This window comes from Glycine soja, chromosome 5, assembly GCF_004193775.1.
Source record: "Glycine soja cultivar W05 chromosome 5, ASM419377v2, whole genome shotgun sequence".
Classification (NCBI taxonomy): Eukaryota; Viridiplantae; Streptophyta; class Magnoliopsida; order Fabales; family Fabaceae; genus Glycine; species Glycine soja.
The window spans coordinates 38,910,120-38,928,782 of record NC_041006.1 but is presented as its reverse complement, the minus strand read 5'-3'; the positions used below and the strand labels follow the sequence as shown (position 1 = coordinate 38,928,782).

At 30.9% G+C, this 18,663-nt stretch overlaps 2 protein-coding genes across 2 annotated transcripts; both read left to right on the top strand.

The window, feature by feature from the left end:
- The first annotated feature begins 8,268 nt into the window (after positions 1-8,268).
- On the top strand, positions 8,269-11,840 carry LOC114413149 (nucleolin-like). The gene is made up of 3 exons (XM_028377371.1): positions 8,269-8,632; positions 9,078-9,245; positions 11,144-11,840. Exons 2-3 carry the CDS (start codon positions 9,126-9,128, stop codon positions 11,594-11,596), a joined length of 573 nt encoding a protein of 190 aa, XP_028233172.1. The 5' UTR covers positions 8,269-8,632; positions 9,078-9,125; the 3' UTR covers positions 11,597-11,840.
- Positions 11,841-13,711: 1,871 nt separating this feature from the next.
- Positions 13,712-18,008, top strand: LOC114413148. The gene is made up of 7 exons (XM_028377369.1): positions 13,712-13,916; positions 14,200-14,285; positions 14,926-15,069; positions 15,185-15,293; positions 15,485-15,608; positions 15,992-16,283; positions 17,580-18,008. The coding sequence occupies exons 1-7, from the start codon at positions 13,805-13,807 to the stop codon at positions 17,685-17,687; spliced, it is 975 nt and encodes a 324-aa protein (XP_028233170.1). The 5' UTR covers positions 13,712-13,804; the 3' UTR covers positions 17,688-18,008.
- Positions 18,009-18,663: the final 655 nt, after the last annotated feature.

Genomic DNA, 18,663 nt, shown 5'->3' with positions numbered 1-18,663 from the left:
GTGGCTGCTTCTGTATCGTCTTATTCTGGCGTCATTCGAACTCCTTCTTAGCCTACTGTCACTAATGATCGGTCACGTCAGCAACGTTTTTTTTTCTTAATTATTTAATTTGATTTCTAAATTATGTTAAATGATTTAATTTAATCTCTAGATTTTTTTAAAATTTAATTTATTTCTCAAGTTTTTAAAAATATATTAATTTTTTTCAAAATTATTTTAAATATTTTAATTTAATAGTTCTTAAAATTTTGAAAACCAAATTGATTCATTTTTAAAATTTTGAGAATTAAATTAATGTATTTTTAAGAACTTAGTGATTAAATTAAATCTTTTAAAAATTATGAAATTAAATTAATTATTTTTAATAACTTGATAATTAAATTCAATCATTTAAAATAATTTGAGGTTTAAATTAATAATTAATCTTTTTTCTTTTTTGTGTAACTTCATTTTTCTTATAAATAAGTAGATAGTCACGTTAAACGTCTTTATCTCAAGTTATCTACTTCATAAGTACTTTCTATTTTAATATTATATAACAATCAAGTATTAAACGATTAGCTATGTTATATATTTTGTCTATGTAATCAAAAACTTAAAATGACATGATTTGTGTAAAACACAAAGAAAGATAATGACTTCTCAAATAATAAGCCACAAATATAAGTCACAAAGTAGTAGTATTTCACTTAATTTTTATTTTCCTTTTTATATTATTTTTTTTAAGTCTTACAACCACTTAAAAGGAAATTACACAAATCTCTCATGAGATTTTTTGAAATTACATAAGTGTTTCATTTTTAAAACTTCCAAAAAATTCCTCCTAAATGTTCGCCATTTTTTATACCGTGCTCCCCTCATAGCTTAACACCGTTTAATCTGTTGATATGAAAGAGTCAGGTGCAAACTCTTCTAATGACAAAAAGGGAGAAAATGAAAGACTCTAAGGTGATATAGAAGTCTCCATTGTTATTGTAAAACTCGTGGAAACTCTTCTACCCAATTATTTTTTTTACGTTGCTAGGCTGTAGAATACATGAATAGAAATTGCATTGAAATTAAACCCAAATTATATTGTGGAATACATTAGTTTAGTTATGCAATATGGTCTTGAGTTGCTGGTTGGAGAAGGATCCCTCGCTCCCCTCACACCTCTCTCAAAACTTACTCCAAATGGAACAAAGACTATTAATTGTTAAGGGGAAAAGGGAAAGAAATAGATTCTGAAAACATGAAAATCATTTTTTCTTTTCAAAACTGATAAAAATTAGCACAATTAACTGATTCATTTACACGGATCTCACAAGTTTCAAAGAAGCATTTGATATGTGTTAATTGATATTATGATTTTGCTATGACAGACATGTATCAAAATGGAGTTTGATGGTACAACTTATGAGATGTTGGTTTCACGGATATTTTTTATATTTTTAGGAATATTATTCTCATAAATATAACATCAGAATATCATTCTTAGATATTTTTTTAAAAAAAATGTTTTGTTACGTTTTAATATTAATGGAAATAATTTTTAAAATTTAAAGTAGTTTAAATAAAATAAAATAAAATTATATGTTTATTAAATAATAAATTTTTACATTTCTATGAAAATATTACTTTCTCTCCCCTCTTAATGGGAATATAAATGTAATAAACAAACGTCCCCTTTGTATTAATTTTAGTACAATATCAATTTGTAGGATGACCAGACGCAACAAAAGGCTTCGGAGGGTGCGAATGTTTCATGCTGAGTTAGTATGTGGATTGGAGGGGATTTAGGGTTAGGGTTATAACACCACCAAACAAACTCTATACAAGGACGGTTATAACACAACACCAAGGGGTACTAAACAAGGAGGGTTATAACACAACACAAAACAAACTCTACAATTTTTTAGTGAGATCTGAGAGGTTTGAGGGGGAAAAAAGAGAGGAAAGGTAAGATAAGAGATGGAGATATTTAAAGCGAAAAATAAGAAAATAAAGTATATTCAATAATAATGGAAGGTTTGTTTTAACAATTTCCTTTAACTAATAGATTATTCTAGTATAAACTATTAGGACATTAAATCCTACCAATACAGATGAGGTTCATAAATCCTTCTTTTTTGTGTGTGTGTTTTTGGTAAGGATGCATGATGTTTGAATTTTAAAAATTATCCAGGTCCATTTCATCGGAACATTTCAACTTCGGCTATTGCTTCCCGCACTTCTCAGTTGCTTTCAGCACTCCTTTTTTATCTTTCGGAATAGTCGATTCAAGCACTTCCTTTTTTACTTTTGGAATGACTAATCCCTAAGGTTAAAAAAAAAAACATCCCAAAGAGAGTGCAGAAAACAACTTGAGATGTGCAAGAAGCAACAATCCTCCCAAAAATGGTGTGTGGTAAATACTACAATGTAATATTTTATTCACAACAACAATTTGTAGTTCTCGTAAAAAAAGCAAAAAAAAAAAAAAACTAGTTTCTAGTTGCCTTCATTTCACATAAATCAAGTGACATTCAATTTTCGAAATTTCCAAAAAGGGATACACAAAAAATACTGTTCTATTTCTCTCGCTACCTTTCAATTAGTGATCATTTTTAACATGTAACCAAATAATGCAAACGTAAGTTTAAATTTAATATGCTCTTAGCGTAGAATACTAGAATGTGTTAAAACTATGGGCAACCAATTGGTGATGCGGTAAATGATAAGCAACACACACTTTTAGTATAAAAAACTACCGTCGTTGTTACCATAAAAAAAAAAAAAAAAACAGAAGTAAAGAAGATAGAAGGAACAAAAATAGTTGAAAAATAATGTACAACATTTTACTACTTTGATTTTTACTACATTATCTGATGCTAAATTGGCACGCAAATGGTTACAAAATAACAGCATTTCACTAATCAAAACTTCTGGTTTCTTCCCTTTTCTCGTTATAGCTCTGAACGTTTGGTATAAACAATTAAGCATCATTTTGCCCTTGCAATTTGAATTTAGTTTGTGAAATTTAATTTGCAAACTAAAACAAAAAGACGTATATAATTTATGTTTTCTGAATATTTTATATGTACAATTCAAATCATTAGTTATAATCAATAAGTCGTTAATTCAAATAATAGTAAATTTAGTCTTTTTAAATAATATGTTGACGTAGTTAAAAAAAAGATAAATATTTTATATCAATACTATGTTAAAAAAATTGTATTATAAATAACATAAATAGTCATACATAAACTGCACGGATGATAGAATAAATAATTCTCTTGACCACTTCTAATTGGAATCTTTGACAATAACAAGTGATATTAAATATAAAACGTGATTTATTTATTTATTATCATGCATGCTCTACCCTCGTAATAAAGTAAGATTCCTTGGTGCATCGTTTATTAACATAATCAAGATTGGTTTGATGAGTAAATAATATATGCATAAAAGTTTTTTATATTATTATTTTATCACAAATTATTATGTCTGTCAAATTTATTGACTTATATATTAATAATTTTAAAAATTACATTTACCAAAAAAAATCGTATTAATTAATCGAGTGCACGTAAATAAAACTGTTAACTAATTATCTATTGTGGTTACCCAACATCCTATATTTTCTTTGATCTAAGAATCCTTTTTCTTTTCACCACAATGTCAATTTTACATGCGCTCAAATAGCACAACCATTATTATTATTTTCTACAGGGTATCATTCTTTACTAATGTGAACACTTTTTTTTAGCAGAGTTTTAAATCTTCGTTCACCATATTACAAGAAACTAAATTTTTTTACCATACGCAACCCTGTCAATTGTACTTTCATTATTTAAAATCAAATAATTAATATTCTATGTGACACGATTGATTAGATTGATGAGTAATTAATTATTTTATCCTGAAAAAAAACATATGAAAATTTATTTTATTTTTATATACACATATAAAAAATATTTTCAAAATTAAAACATAAAAAAATGAAATTTGTTATCTAATTTATTATACTAGCTAGATATTTTACCCCTACGTTGCATGGGATTAACAAACAGAAATGACAATTTTTATTTAATTTTGTACCTAATAGGAGTTAACTTAGTATGAATCATGCAAAGGTACTTCAAACATCAAATGTAATCGGCTCCATAATGCGAAACTAAAAGTTTTCTTCTATAACACAGATGTATATTTTTATTTGTATTTAACAACTATCGAAAACAAAATTCCAGTATTTTTCTATTAAATGTTTATAGACTTATCATAACACAAATATTATAAAAAAAATCAAACTACAAACAAAAACGAAACATGTGAAACATAGATTGGTCACCCGTCGCATGAAGCACCTAACCAATAATAAATGTGGGTATGAATCAAATTATTTATTCAATTTTACGCAGGACTATGAAAAATTGATTAAACATAAATAAAGTAACAAAAAAATACTATTCACATCCTTTATGCAAACTTTAGTACTATATATAACATTTAAGTAATGTTTTTGTTCAATGTAATTTTAACGACATCCTTTCACTTAACTTTACAATGTAATTCCTTAGAATGTGTTATTTAATAATTCTTACAATCCTGTCACTTTATTTATTAGCAAAAACTAAATGAAAGTTGTGGTTCTAGGATTTTTTTAATGGCTCACAATTAGGCAGTTGTTGTTGGTTACTATAACATAAACATTATAAAGAGACAAACTACAATCGTGTGAAACATAGATTACTTGTGATGTGATACAACTCACCCATAAAAACTTGGAATATGAATAAAAAAAAATCATCCATCTATTTATGCTTGACTATAAAAAATTATTGAAGCTACTAAATAAAAGCAACAAACAATAGGTTATTCCGGTTCTTTCTACAAACTTTGGTATTAAAACATTTCAATAATGCTTCTTCTCTGTATAGTTTTAACAACATCCTCTCACTTAGTATGGCATTATAACTCCTTGGAAGATTATTTAAAAATCCGTCACTTTATTTATAAGCAAAAATTAAATCAAAATTATAATTTCTAAAACTATCTATGGGCTCGCAATTGGCTAATTGTGAGCTATTTATGCTGCACAATTTTTGAATTTTGGTCACCTACTATGTCATAACAATATATGGAAGTTTTCATAGGGAGACTATTTATTTTGCTTAAAATTAAATTTTATGTATATTTTCTTTTTTATTTATCAACTATCAATAACAAAATTCCCTTTTCTATCAAATGTTCATGAACTTATCATGAAACAAACATGGTAAAAGAATCAAACTACAAACCTGTGAAACATAAAATACTTATCTGTCATGTGATACAACTCACCAACAATAAAATTGAATAAGAATCAAATTATTTAGTCTTGTATTTTATGATGGATTGTGAAATAAATATTACAGCAGAACAAAAGTAACAAAAAAAAAATTATTCTCACTTTCTGAAAAATCTGTTTAATAACATTTAAATTCTTTATTGTTTGATAACATTCTCACACTTAACATCACAATATAATTACAAGATTAATTAAATCCAAATTATAATTTCAGACTTTCTTTTAGTGACTCCCTCCACCAATTACTTATCGCTCATATCACACAAAAGTTTTAAATTTGACAAACTTGATACTACATGAAATTTTGATGAATTTGAAAGAAATTGTATTGAGAAGTAATTTATATGGAAATCGAGATGCGTCGATTTGTTTCAAAGGTCATGGATATGTAACCGCTAAAGACATTATTTTACCACCTTATGTGAAAATCATTGATATTACACAACATATAATCAACATAACGTTAATTTGTGTATTGAATTAAAAATTGAGAGGAATTATGGATATCATATGAAAATACTAAAAAACTTTCAAGATGGAGGTCATCCTATAGATGTCATATTCATGCATGTTCGAAATGTAAATCATAGTATGTATTCTTATGTGAATGGGAATGAAAAACTGTTAGAATCCATTAATTGTAGGGATTAGATATAATTTGAATTTAAATTATAATTGATCAAAATTTCTATATATTTTTTCCTTTTTTATTTGTGATTTTGTTTTTATATTTTTTCCTCAATAATTATGAAAAGATGTAGAAATGATCATGTATTTATTCACTGCTTCATATCAATGAAAATTACCAGATATTATTTTCTTAACATGATATCAAAAAAGGTTGAGGAAGTAAAGAAAATCATCCCCCACTGGGGATAGCCCATCGGGGACCTACTGTCCCTGGTGGATCTTTATACTCGCCACATCTTTTATGCCAAACTTCTTTCATATGCTTTTGCTTTTTGGGGGACTTTTATGGTCGTCACATTTATTTCGGGAACTTGCTTCTGCTTTGTGATGACCCTTTTCTCCTTTCTCGGAAAGTTTTTTGATCATCACCTGTTGTCATCACTTTTCCGATGACTCATTGTCCCGATGGACCTATCTGCTCATCACCTATTTTCCAACGAGCATTTTACTCGTTGCCCTGGTGAGCCCTTTTGCTCGTTGCCTTTCTTCTATCATTCTTTTTCCAGTTTCTGGTGTATCATTCAACTCGTTACCCTTCTTCCAGTGAACTATTTCTGTTTTCCAGCAAATTTTTTGGCAAGTGTTCTTATCCGGTGAACCATGTTTCGTTGTGCAGAAGTTGTCACTGCTAGCACCACTAGACTCGTCTCTTCATCGCCAGCCAAGCCCACCTTTCTTTGGCACCATCAAAGCTGCCACGTGCCACCACCTTCTCCAGCCATCTTTTTTAATCTTTTCACGTTTTGTCAGATCTATTCCTCTCCAGTGCAATCTAGGTGCACCTCCAGTGCAATCTAGGTGCACCTACTACCACCATGGTGCTTGTCTTCCTCCGATTCCATTTTTGTTGTTCTTTTTTTCTCTATCCCCCTGTTGAGTCTCCATCATTGATTCTGAAGCTTCCAACTTTTGGTTTTAAAAAATTCAGAACCTTATTTGAACCTTTTGAGGCTGATGTGTTTTCCAGCTCTCTCTTTTTCAAGCAATATTCCCTGACTTCGTCAACATCCTTGAGTTGTCCTTTCAAATATTTTTTTGTGGAACTCCATTTTCTGTTATGTTTTTTACCTATTAGTGAGAATAAATTTTCTTGTAACAAGCTGGTTGCTTAATAAGTTTCAGCTTGAGAGAGAGTGTTGAACATTATAATTAATATTATGATTATAGTATTAATTACAGTTTATAAGGGTATTATATTTGATTTAGTGGAAAAAATATATTCTTTATTTATGTATAATTAATGTAATTATTCTGATACTATTTTCTTAATAAAAAACAAGAGATATTCTTTCTTAAAATATGAACAAATGGAAGTTTAACTAAGGAACCACTTTATGAAACCTCGTGAAATTTGATTGTTATTGATTACTTGGTAACAAGTGGAAGACGTCACTTCCAGCAATAAAAAATAAGACAAAAGAAGATGTCACAAGGGTGGTGCACAACCTAGTCCAAACAGGTTTAACCTCAAACCTAAAGAATAATCTCACAATGCACAAATATTTATTGAAAATTTAAGTTTGTCTATTTCATCGCAATTTCGTGCACATTAGGTAGTCGATCTTTAATTATTTTAAATGCACTATTAACTATGATCACTTTAATTTCTAGTGGCGCAAATCAACATACACAAGGCTATCCACCACCAAAATAAAAAAGAAAAAAATAAAATAAAAGAAATATAACTTTATTTAATTTTTGGTTCAATGTCGTTCACCGAAAATATAATTCCAAGAATTGTTACTATAACTTGTTAGGGTTTCTTCTATCCGATTGACTTTGGCTCTAATCACAGATCCTTTGATAGTTAAGTTTCAGTTTGATGAGTAATTAATTATTTTACCTTGAAAAAATATAATAAATTTTATTTTATTTTATATACATATATAAAAAACACTTCCAGAATTAAAATATAAAAGAATAAAATTTGTTATCTAATTTATGATATAAAAGAACAATAAAATCATGGCGAACAATTTTATAAAAACGCCGAGATACTTGGTCCATACACAACGTTAAATATTCCCTTATCCATAAATTAATACTAAAAAATCTTGGTGCGTAGTGCGTGAGTCCCGTTTTAATTTATCAATAGATATTTCAACAACCTCTCCTACTCTCTTTGGTTAGTCAATCCAAGTTAAGCCAGGGTGGTGTAGTGTAAGTAACCATGGTTGGAGAGTACGATTACACGGGTGAGGCATTTCACACGTGTGGCATCAATGCTTGAAGATTTAAAACTTGACTTTCCGGTGAAGACCGGCTAAAGGGTAATTAATGAAAGTCATTCCATCGGACGAGAAAAATGAAGTATTTTTAAACCCACACTTGTCCTTACCTGCCTCATTGGGCAGCCCGTAACGCAGCATTTCACGTGTTGTGACGCTGCCCGAACTGCCCGATTATTGGCCGAGAAATTACGAGCATTCGGTCTCAGTACCTGTGTGTTTTTCCTTCTCTCTCTCTCTTTCTCTTTCTCACTCACCTCTGATATTTCTATATTTTGGTGCTCTGTGTCTCTACGATCTGGATCCAACGGTCCAAAATGTTCGGGGCTTGTGCTGCTTGTTTTCCCAGGTTTTAGAGCTCCAAACCTTCAGATCCACCTCATTCGTCTCCAGATCTTCCTTCCTAGTAAGCTCTCCAGCCTTCTTCTTCTTCAATTATCGCTATTTCCTCGTTTTCTCTTTCTGCCGTGCTTTCTTAACGCTACTTTCACCTTTGCCTTCTCTTCTTTCCCGATCTAACGTTGTAATTACTGCTTCTCCCAAGTTTTTAGCTGAAACTCTTCCTCTCAGCTAAAAACTTTAAACGTTAAAACCAAAATTATTCTACTTTCTCTTACGCTTTCCTAAGTTGCTTCAATTTTATGTGAAATCAGCGTCTTGAATTATGCTTCCCCTCGTTTATTTTTTTATGTTTTTTTTAACAAAATTATTTCATCGTTAGTGACTAGTGTCATTGTTTTTGGTACTTTGGGAAACAAGATCAGCTACTGTCATGATTTTGCAGAAGATCTAAATATGGTGATATCATTTAGTTTTATTTTTTTATCTTTGTAATATTTATTTATTTACAGGATAACGTTTTCGGGTTCGAGAAGGCACTTGTTTGTTTGTCGTACGAAATGGAGACTAAACAGAGTTCGGTGATGGTTACGCTCAGTTACGGCGCGTTGACGTGCGCCGCGGAAGTTCTCGCGACTTTGCTAGCTTCTGCTGTCGTCAAAGCCACGCTTTTGGCCCCGGTGAGTCACTCTCTCTGTCTTCGTCCCTCTAAAACCTAATTTCTTTCAAGTCTAAAAAGCTAGAGTAACGTCTAAAGCTTTTACTAGCCTCAACCTCGACAAGATCTAACGTTAACGTTATCTAAATCTCTTTTGAAAGCAATTTGTGTTATTTCTCGAGTTCTTGTTTTTATGGTCTAAAGCAATTATGGGAAGTTTTTTTGGTCTTTGTCAATATGCGCTTATTCTACATGCTAATATGCGCGTGTTGGATGATGAATCACCTCACCGAGTCTTGGGATTTTTTTTGGGGGGGTAAGTTATGCGATGTAACCTTATCCTTGCGCATACTAGGCCACGGCTTCCGTGCGCCGGTGATTTTTAAGTAACTTTTTGAGTTTTGCGTTTGCTAACGTACGCGCACTTTTTTATTTTCACCTTTTAGCTTTTATCTTCACAAGGCGGCAAAAGAGTAGAAAATAAAATAACCCAGAAAATAAACCCTTAACAAGGAGTTGTTGTTTGTTTGTTTCCTTTTGCGGAACTGGGTGGAAGATATGAAATGCGGTTGAGGGATTAGTTTAGTTCCGAATTTTTACCAGGTGGGGCCCGGCTCAGAATAAAATATCTTTTTGTCGTGTCTGAGGGTATAAAAGTCAAAAGTCAAGGAAGCGGATTCGTATGGATTATTCGCTTGGATATGCCGTTGAGCGTAAAGCACGCTTCACGAACGCGTGTCGCTTTTGTGTTGCTGCTTCCTGGCATCTTGGGTGGGAAAAAGGGTGGAATCTTATACGACGAGACATAATCGTAGTATCCACTGTCTTAACTGTAAACAGTGTTAGTCACTTATGTTTATGTAGCGCATTATAATGTTATAAAAAAATTATTAGGAGGAATATTTAGTATTGTCGTATCTAACGTGAATTTTACAAGTATAGTTAAGTATGAATATATATATATATATATATATATATATATATATATATATATATATAGTAGTACTTACATATTCCTTTTTTTATATGTATAATTAATAATTACAAAAAAAATCCGTTTGTTTTCAATATGTTTTAAGTACAAAAAAAAATATTGACGTATGAAAAGAATGTGCGAACGTATTACTACTGTCTAATTCATTATGATCAAGAAAGGTTGTTATTATTATCAGTGCTTGTACGGTTTAACTGGTACAAAACTGTCGTAAAGGGGTTATCATTTATATTCTGAATTAAAACAAAGTTAATAAACAATAACGTGTTTTTTTTTTATTCAGAAATAATAAGTGTCTAATTATTAGTAATAGATATCAGTACTGATACAGTAAAAAAAAAAAGATATCAGTACTGATAGTGCATATCAATATATTTTTTTAATTATATTTTCAGTACCAAAAGTTTTTTATTCTTGAGGGAAAAAGTGAAATTCGGTTTGTTCATAAATTTTAACTCAGTAAACCTTTCAAAGTAATAGCTTGATGCAATTTGTGGGGGAGTTTAATTTTATTTTTTAGCATCATTGTGTTAATAAATTGAATGGCTTTCAGCAAACAAAATACAACAATATTGTTTAAGGCATATATATCTCGTAAAATAAAGGAGAGAAAAGTAACGCACTAACGCGATTTATAACATAATATTGTTCAAGGCATATATATCTCGTAAAATAAAGGAGTTATCAAACTCATCACTTAGACATTTGAATTTTGAATCTTATTAACAATAATACACACAATTTGAGAAAAGTAATCTGCAACTCAATCAGTCAATCGTGACCAAAGAAATACACCTAAATGTCCTCCTTTTTTAATTACTTGTAGTATTAAAATTGAACATTTTTTTCGCTTTTCTATGTGTCAATTTGGGTGCTTCGGTTATTATTATCTCCTTGGTTCATTTGTCTTGACAAAATGGATGCAGGATCTCTACCGGCTGCTATTGACCAACACGCCTACAACCAAAGGAGAGAGAAAAACTCAGAGTCAAGACAAGCAACGTGATGCAGAGGGCGAAGACGGTAACGATGATGAAGGGGACGATGATGACGATGGAGATGGTGGATTTGGGGAGGGTGAAGAGGAGTTGTCATCTGAAGATGGAGGTGGATATGGCAACAATTCCAACAACAAGAGCAACTCAAAGAAGGCACCCGAAGGTGGCGCAGGTGGAGCAGAAGAGAATGGGGAAGAGGATGAAGACGAAGATGGTGATGATCAAGATGATGATGAGGATGATGACGATGACGATGATGACGAAGAAGATGAGGGAGGTGAAGAAGAGGATGAAGATGGTGCTGAGGACGAGGAGAATGAAGAGGATGAGGAAGACGAGGAGGAGGAAGCATTGCAGCCCCCAAAGAAAAGAAAGAAGTGAATTTAGTTTAGTCAAGCCTCCCGTTTGTATTGTTATGTACGAATTTGGCTTCTAACTTGCATGTTTTTACTTTTTTGGGTACTAAACTTCCATGTTCTTATTTAGTTTATAAGGAGGCTTATGTAGGACATGTTTTAATTGATATCTATGTTTACCATTGCGTAATTAGAATGCTACATTATTGAGCAGTCAATGCTAAATTTAAGAGAGGAAAAACTATGATCTTGGTTTTGAATTAAGCCTACCCTTGATTGACTCTATTGATAGTAAGGTCGTATAGTATGTCTAGAATGCAAGTATCCTTTATCTCTCTAGCTATAGGCAGTACTTGCTATTCTTGAAATTTCTAGCTTAACAAGACATGGCTTGGGCCTTTGGGGATCCATTTTTATGAGCTTGCGGAGAGCTCTCTATTCAGCAGACACTAGTGGGTTATTCGGGCCTGACTGCTAACTCTTCTAAATTAAGTGGGCGATATTGTTCACGCGCCCATACAGATAATCTAATGTCAAATTCTCAAACAAATTAAGCCGGATATTATAATGACTTTAATATCTCTGTATTTATAATGTAAAATAGTTTTATATTATTATTTAATTATAAATTATCGTTTGAATTATTTTAAAAAATAAAAAATTTATCATACAAAAAAAAAAATTGTGATTGAATTATTTTGTAAATTTTTTACATTAGTGTATAACTCTTTTTTTTTTCTATTATAATTGTCACCATACTGCCTTGTTTACAAGTCAACGGGTTGCTATAGTTTGGGCTTTTTGACCCGGATGAACCAAAATTGTATATATACTTACTATTATTAAATATTTTTTCCTATATTATGTATAATTTTTTTGCTGAATATATATATATATATATATATATATATATATATTATGTACATTATTAGTATTAATATTTAATAATATTATTGATAAATTAACAATTTAACAATTATAAATATAAATACATAAGGAGTTTAATTGAAAATATATGCTATTAATATTGAGCATCAAATTTAAATATTTTAGTAAAACTGATAAATAGTTATTTCAATTGAAACCAACAATTAGCAAAACTGATAATTTTATACCTATATTTTACCGATAAAACTTGAAAAACCATGGTTAATTTTGAAAATTCATTGTTCATTAATTGAATGTTTATTGATAAGTGTAAAATGAAATGTTTTCGAATATAACAAAGTGAAATAAATTCCACTTTATTATATATATATATATATATATATATATATATATTGTTTTATGCGACATTCTCTAAGAAAAAAAAGAAGAAAAATATCAATGAATGTAAAATTTGTAACAATTTCACTTCCATCCATTTCTCCAAGCTTCTCAGTTTAGTGACAGTGGTATATTAAAAAAAAATATTGGGAAAATAAATAATTTATAATATTATTACACAAAAAATATAACCCGTTATCACAAAATAACAAAAAAATATAAAATACTTATGCTTTTACAATTACAATTATATTTTGTGTATTTTTATATTTTAGAAATGTTGTATGATTTTTTTATTGTCAATATTATCAAAAATCAAAAGGATAATGAAATAAGATTAATATCAATTTATTTTCTTTTTATTATTTTTTATATTTTCTTATATTCATTTTAAAATAATTCATTTTATGAGGATTTTTTTTTATTACACATGTACAAATAAAAAAAAAAATCTTGTGGAAACAATTACCCCCACACCCTATAACCTGGATCCGCGGGATGTAAGTGACTAGTCTTTATTCTTTTTAATCTTTATATGTTTATATTTTTACATGTGCCTTTGTTTTTATATCCTGACAATATTAATTTTAAAATTGTTTTTAATTTAATAGAATTAAAATTTTAAATATTTTATTTATAAATTAATATTTTTAAAACGAGTGTGAAATAATTAATTTAATTTACTTAATAAAATAAAATTAATTTTGAAATGTGAATAAGATATAATTCATATTACACCCCAAAAAAAAGTTTTCATAAATCTATTTTGAGTGAGAAATGGTTTTGTTGGGTACTCTGGGTATTTTGGTAGAAACCCAACAGCCAATGGAAAATTTAGTTGTTTAGTATATGTTATACTGAACCTGTCAATGGTCAACCTTATGTCCTTCTTCTTAACCCTTTCGTTCAAGTTTCATCTCTTTTCCTCATTTCATTCTTCTAACTTTCTCTCCGTTTACTTCACTTCATGACGGATTCTTCTCCTCTTATCCCTCCCTCACCGGTCACAGTCACCGAGATCGACCTCGAAGAGGGACCCTCCGAACAAATTCAATGCCGGATTTGTCTTGAAACTGATGGTAATTTTTCTTTCATCTCTCATGTTTTTTTTTCGCTTTCTGGTTAGGGCTAGGTTAGATCATTCATTTTGTTTGACTAGAAATGGACAAGTCAACTTCAAGTTCATATTATTGGAATTTGAGCTTGAATAACTTTAATCGAGCAATTGTGTTATTGTTCTTGTTAGTTCCTGTTTTAACTTATTTGTTAGCAGAATGGCGTTTCTGGCAGTTATGTATTCACTGCCTGCAAATATGTTGAAGCTTAACATTTAGATGTATTTTCATGTTTTGTTCCTCACAGGTAGAAATTTCATAGTTCCTTGTAAGTGCAAAGGTACGTCAAAGTACGTACATAGAGAGTGTTTAGATCATTGGCGAGCCGTGAAGGTAAGGATGCTCTCTCCTTTTAAAACTCTATTCAAATTTCAACACTGTGCAGTGTGTTGTTCTATAGCCATATCAAGAAATATTCTATGTCCAGTGAGCATTGTGTAGCAACTATGAGATTTTTAAGTTATAAATTTGATTGCTAGAGGTGACAACTTTTATGTACTATCTCTGACTCAAGGCTGTTTTTGGTGGTCTGTGTACTTTTTGTTCAGCTGATCAATTAAGCATTGTGCATGTTAAGTTATCCTCTGCTTATCAAGTGAAAACTCGTTATTGTCCGAAATGAAAACTATAAATCTGGACTATAAGATTATATTTGAATGATCAAGATTAAAAGATGGATGCACATGACTTTTTTAATTGGTCATGTGATCACTAACTGACTTTTAATCTTGACCATCCATGCATGATTTGGATTTATAGTTCTGATTTTAAATAATAATTAAAGATTTCTCGCTTGATATGCCTTATACACACTCATCCACATGCAAGCATATCACTGACAATCTATAGGTATATAATATACAAGCACCTGCTTCCTGAATTTTATTACTAAAATTTCTATGTGAAGAAGAAGAATGTTGCTCTTTCCAGTGCTTGACCCAATATAAATGTAAATTACTCAATGTTCTTGCAGGAAGGGTTTGCATTTGCCCATTGCACTACTTGCAAGGCTCCATACCATTTGCGTGTTCATGGTGCTTATAGACAATGGCGTACTTTCAAATTTCGGTTTTTTGTAACCCGAGACATTTTGCTTATATTTCTGGCTGTTCAGCTTGTAGGTGAATTGTTTCGATTCTCCTAGCCATGTAGAAGCTTATTCATATATAATTAATGAATTCCATGTAATGTTCTAATTCTACATGGCAACACCTTATTTCTTTTGTCTGCAGGTCATTGCTTCACTTGCTTATTTGGTTTACCAAATAGATGGTTACGAGAAGTATTGGCTTCGTCTTGTTTGGGGTTTTGGTAGTGAGCTGAGCTTTTACTATATATGTGGTAAATTGCTATGGACTTGAGCAGTAGTCATCAAAATGCTTATAGCAAGTATTGCTGTTACTATTTTTTTTTGTTGGGTGGTAGTGGTGGTAAATTTTGGTATTGCTTAATTTCTTTTATTCGCAGTTGTTTTATCCATACATAGGATGATGCTGGCTCTGTTGATTTCATTTTGGTTTTGTCAAATGTAGGAGCACTGGTGTTTTTTTTGTTGCTTGGCCTGTCTGGGTGCTTTATTACTTGTTCTGATCCAAGAATTCGCAGTGATTTGGGTCAGCCTTGTCGAGAAATATGTCTTTGTTGCTGTCAACCTGGGTAATAGCTCTGCTTTTAAATATTCATGAGCCTTTGACACTGTTAAAACACACAAGTATACTCGTAAATCTTAACAACTTCTTGAATCATCATATATTTACTTTTTGCTTTTTTTAAAAAAACATTTTATGATCCAGAAACTATGCTTGGATAATTTCCGTTATATTGGAGACCCTAATTTGCACTAAGGAATACTTATGAACTTCAGCTTTTTAAAAAACATAAAAATGTAGCTCTTATATAATACATCCTTGGACATGCTAAATATAGAGAGTATGCTGCTTCATGGTATATTTGAATTTTGAAGTATATGTCAGTAGAAAGTCTGTGATCCACAATGGTAGTGACTAAGGTTGGTATTGTATTGTTTGTTTCCATTGCAGAGTTTGTGCTGATCGTCATTTGCATGGTACTCCTTATATGTACGGTACTCCTTATATGTCGACTGATTGCAATGCATGCTGTGAGAATTGTGGAACTGAATGCTGTGGTTGCACTTGCATGAGAGGTTCTGAGGACGAAGCAGGGCTACCATTATTATTCATAATGGTTTTGTTTTTTCTGGTACTCTTTGCTGTACTTGGGATATTTTACAGTGTATTAGTGGCTACAATGATAGGACAACGGATATGGCAGCGTCATTATCACATACTTGCGAAAAGGATGCTAACAAAGGTGCCCATGCCTTACTTTATTGTCTTTTGCACATTTGGTACAGTGCAGTTAACCTTCAATTAGTGTTTCACTGCAGCTGCTGAGTCAACTTAAATACCTTTTTGATATGTACAACTAGCCTATTTAGTGATTTCCTTAGTCTACTGAGGAACGTATATAGAAATTGCTGCAAGATGTAATGAGAAGGTTTTCTGCTTGTTTGGCCTTTAAATCCAAGATAATATATATCTGCAAAGATTTTATTATTATGGGAGGAGTAGCCTTTATCCTCTTTCTTTCTTCTTCTTTAGTCATTTAGACTGTTTAGCGTTAGAGTATTATTAACTGAAAGTATTGTTTTCTGATGGTTCATGAGAAATTTACTTTTGTGGACTTGATGAAACTCAGGAGCCCAATGCAGTGACTGGTTTTAAGGGCACAGTAGTGCTGCAATTAAGTCACGGCCCTAAGATATGGAAGGTATATTCAAGAAAAGGGGAAAGTGGGAAACGTAAAGTTGTAGGGGGAGAGGCGATTATGCTGAGTGAAAATTGGGTGGGGCTCAAAGCAGTAGAAGATGGGAGGTGGTTATGAAGAGTGCAGGATCGTAGCTGAGGGAAGGGGAGAGCAAGTTGGTTTATCAGCCGTAGGCTTGGGCAGGAAGTTGGCATCCATCTTCTCGTGATCTTCATAGCCCTGTTTTGATTAACTTCTTAATAAACACTTATAAAAGAAGAAATGACATAATGAATTAAGCTTTTTTAAGTTAAAATCAACTTTTTGGATAAGTTAAATGTGACAGTTTCTATAGAAGTTGAAGTGTATAAGTTAATTTTAACTTACAGAAGTTTAATTCATCTTCTTATTTTCTTCTACTTTAAATGCTTATTGAGAAATTTATCCAAACATGACCTTATTTTTTCTCTCTTCTTGAATATTCTGCTTAATTTCATTTTCAACTGATATACTTTGTGTTTATCAATTTGAGTTCAATATAATCTCCTCTATATCACTATTTTTTTGGGTTCGTATTAGGCTTATACTGAATATCATGGACTCAAAATCATCTTGCAGTGTAATATTCAAACTGGTTGGGGCATCTTTTTCCCTCCAATGTGGGTAGTGTAAATCTGGCACATTGAAACAGTGAAACCTATGACCTAAAAATCATGCAATCCCCTTGCCTCTAGTGGTTTTTAATATTGATATTCCCATGTATGAAGTTAATTGCATACTTGATAGGTTATTAAACTGTACTCTTTAATATTCAACCATCATCTTGAATTCTTGATTATGAAACTGTTTTGTTTATCATAGGAGTATGTCGTTGAGAACATTGATGGAGAGATAGCAGGGCCTAATTGGACTCCTCCACCCCTCCCCCAGGAGCATGTACGGCAGCTGAAAACATTGGGCCTCCTATGAGTTTGAAGGAGTCATCTACCTGCTGAGGAGAATGACAGTGGCGGTAAACTGACACCTTGCTTCGTAGTTTGGCCCTTGTCAGGGAGATATGCAGTTAACTGATAAAATTATGAGTCACTTAAGTGACTCAGATCACTTAGGTTTGACTTGGATAATTGTTCTAGATTGTGGAAATTTATGAATTTCTGTTTTGTCTGCAAATGTAAAGAAATGGAAGGGAATTCTAAGAATATATCTAATTACAAATGTACAGTTCAGGATCTTGATATGTTTTATATTAGCATTAAATCAACCTTGCTATGTACGGATTTTCTCTCAAAACTTTAGTCATTTACTTTTTATTATTTTATTTTGCTACTAAATTTTAACATGATTTATCATTTGATATAGTATGTTATTATTAATCCTAATTGCTAACATCCTAACATTTATAATTATTTTAGAGTTTAAATATAGTTTTAGGTTTTTAAAATATAGTCTCTTCATTTTTTTAGACTTTTATCTGGTTGTTTGTAGGAAAAAAAGTAAATGATTGTTACATTTTTTTACCAGTAGAAATGAAAAATATTTAAAGATAAATTAATTAATTCTGAGAACATGTTTACAAATATTCAAAACATATTTAAGCCATTTTTAATATATAAAAGTTTAAGTAATGATAACAATCAAGTTGAAAACATTAAGTTTTTGGTTCTTAATGTTTTTACTAATTTTACTTAGTTCCTCAACAAAAATTTTAGGGCATTTAGTCCCTATATTTGTATTCTGTTAATAGTTTTAGTGTTTATTGTCATGTAAAAACATATTAACTTGTGATGTAACCTTCACCTTGTTAATTTAGTGACTTGTTATATCATTAAGGATTTTGATAGAGAATTCACATAATTTTTAAATAGTTATAAATTCTGGAAATTAACTTCAGGAATGTCATTGAAAAAATACTTTCGAAAATCTTCAAGTAACATTTTAAGAATTA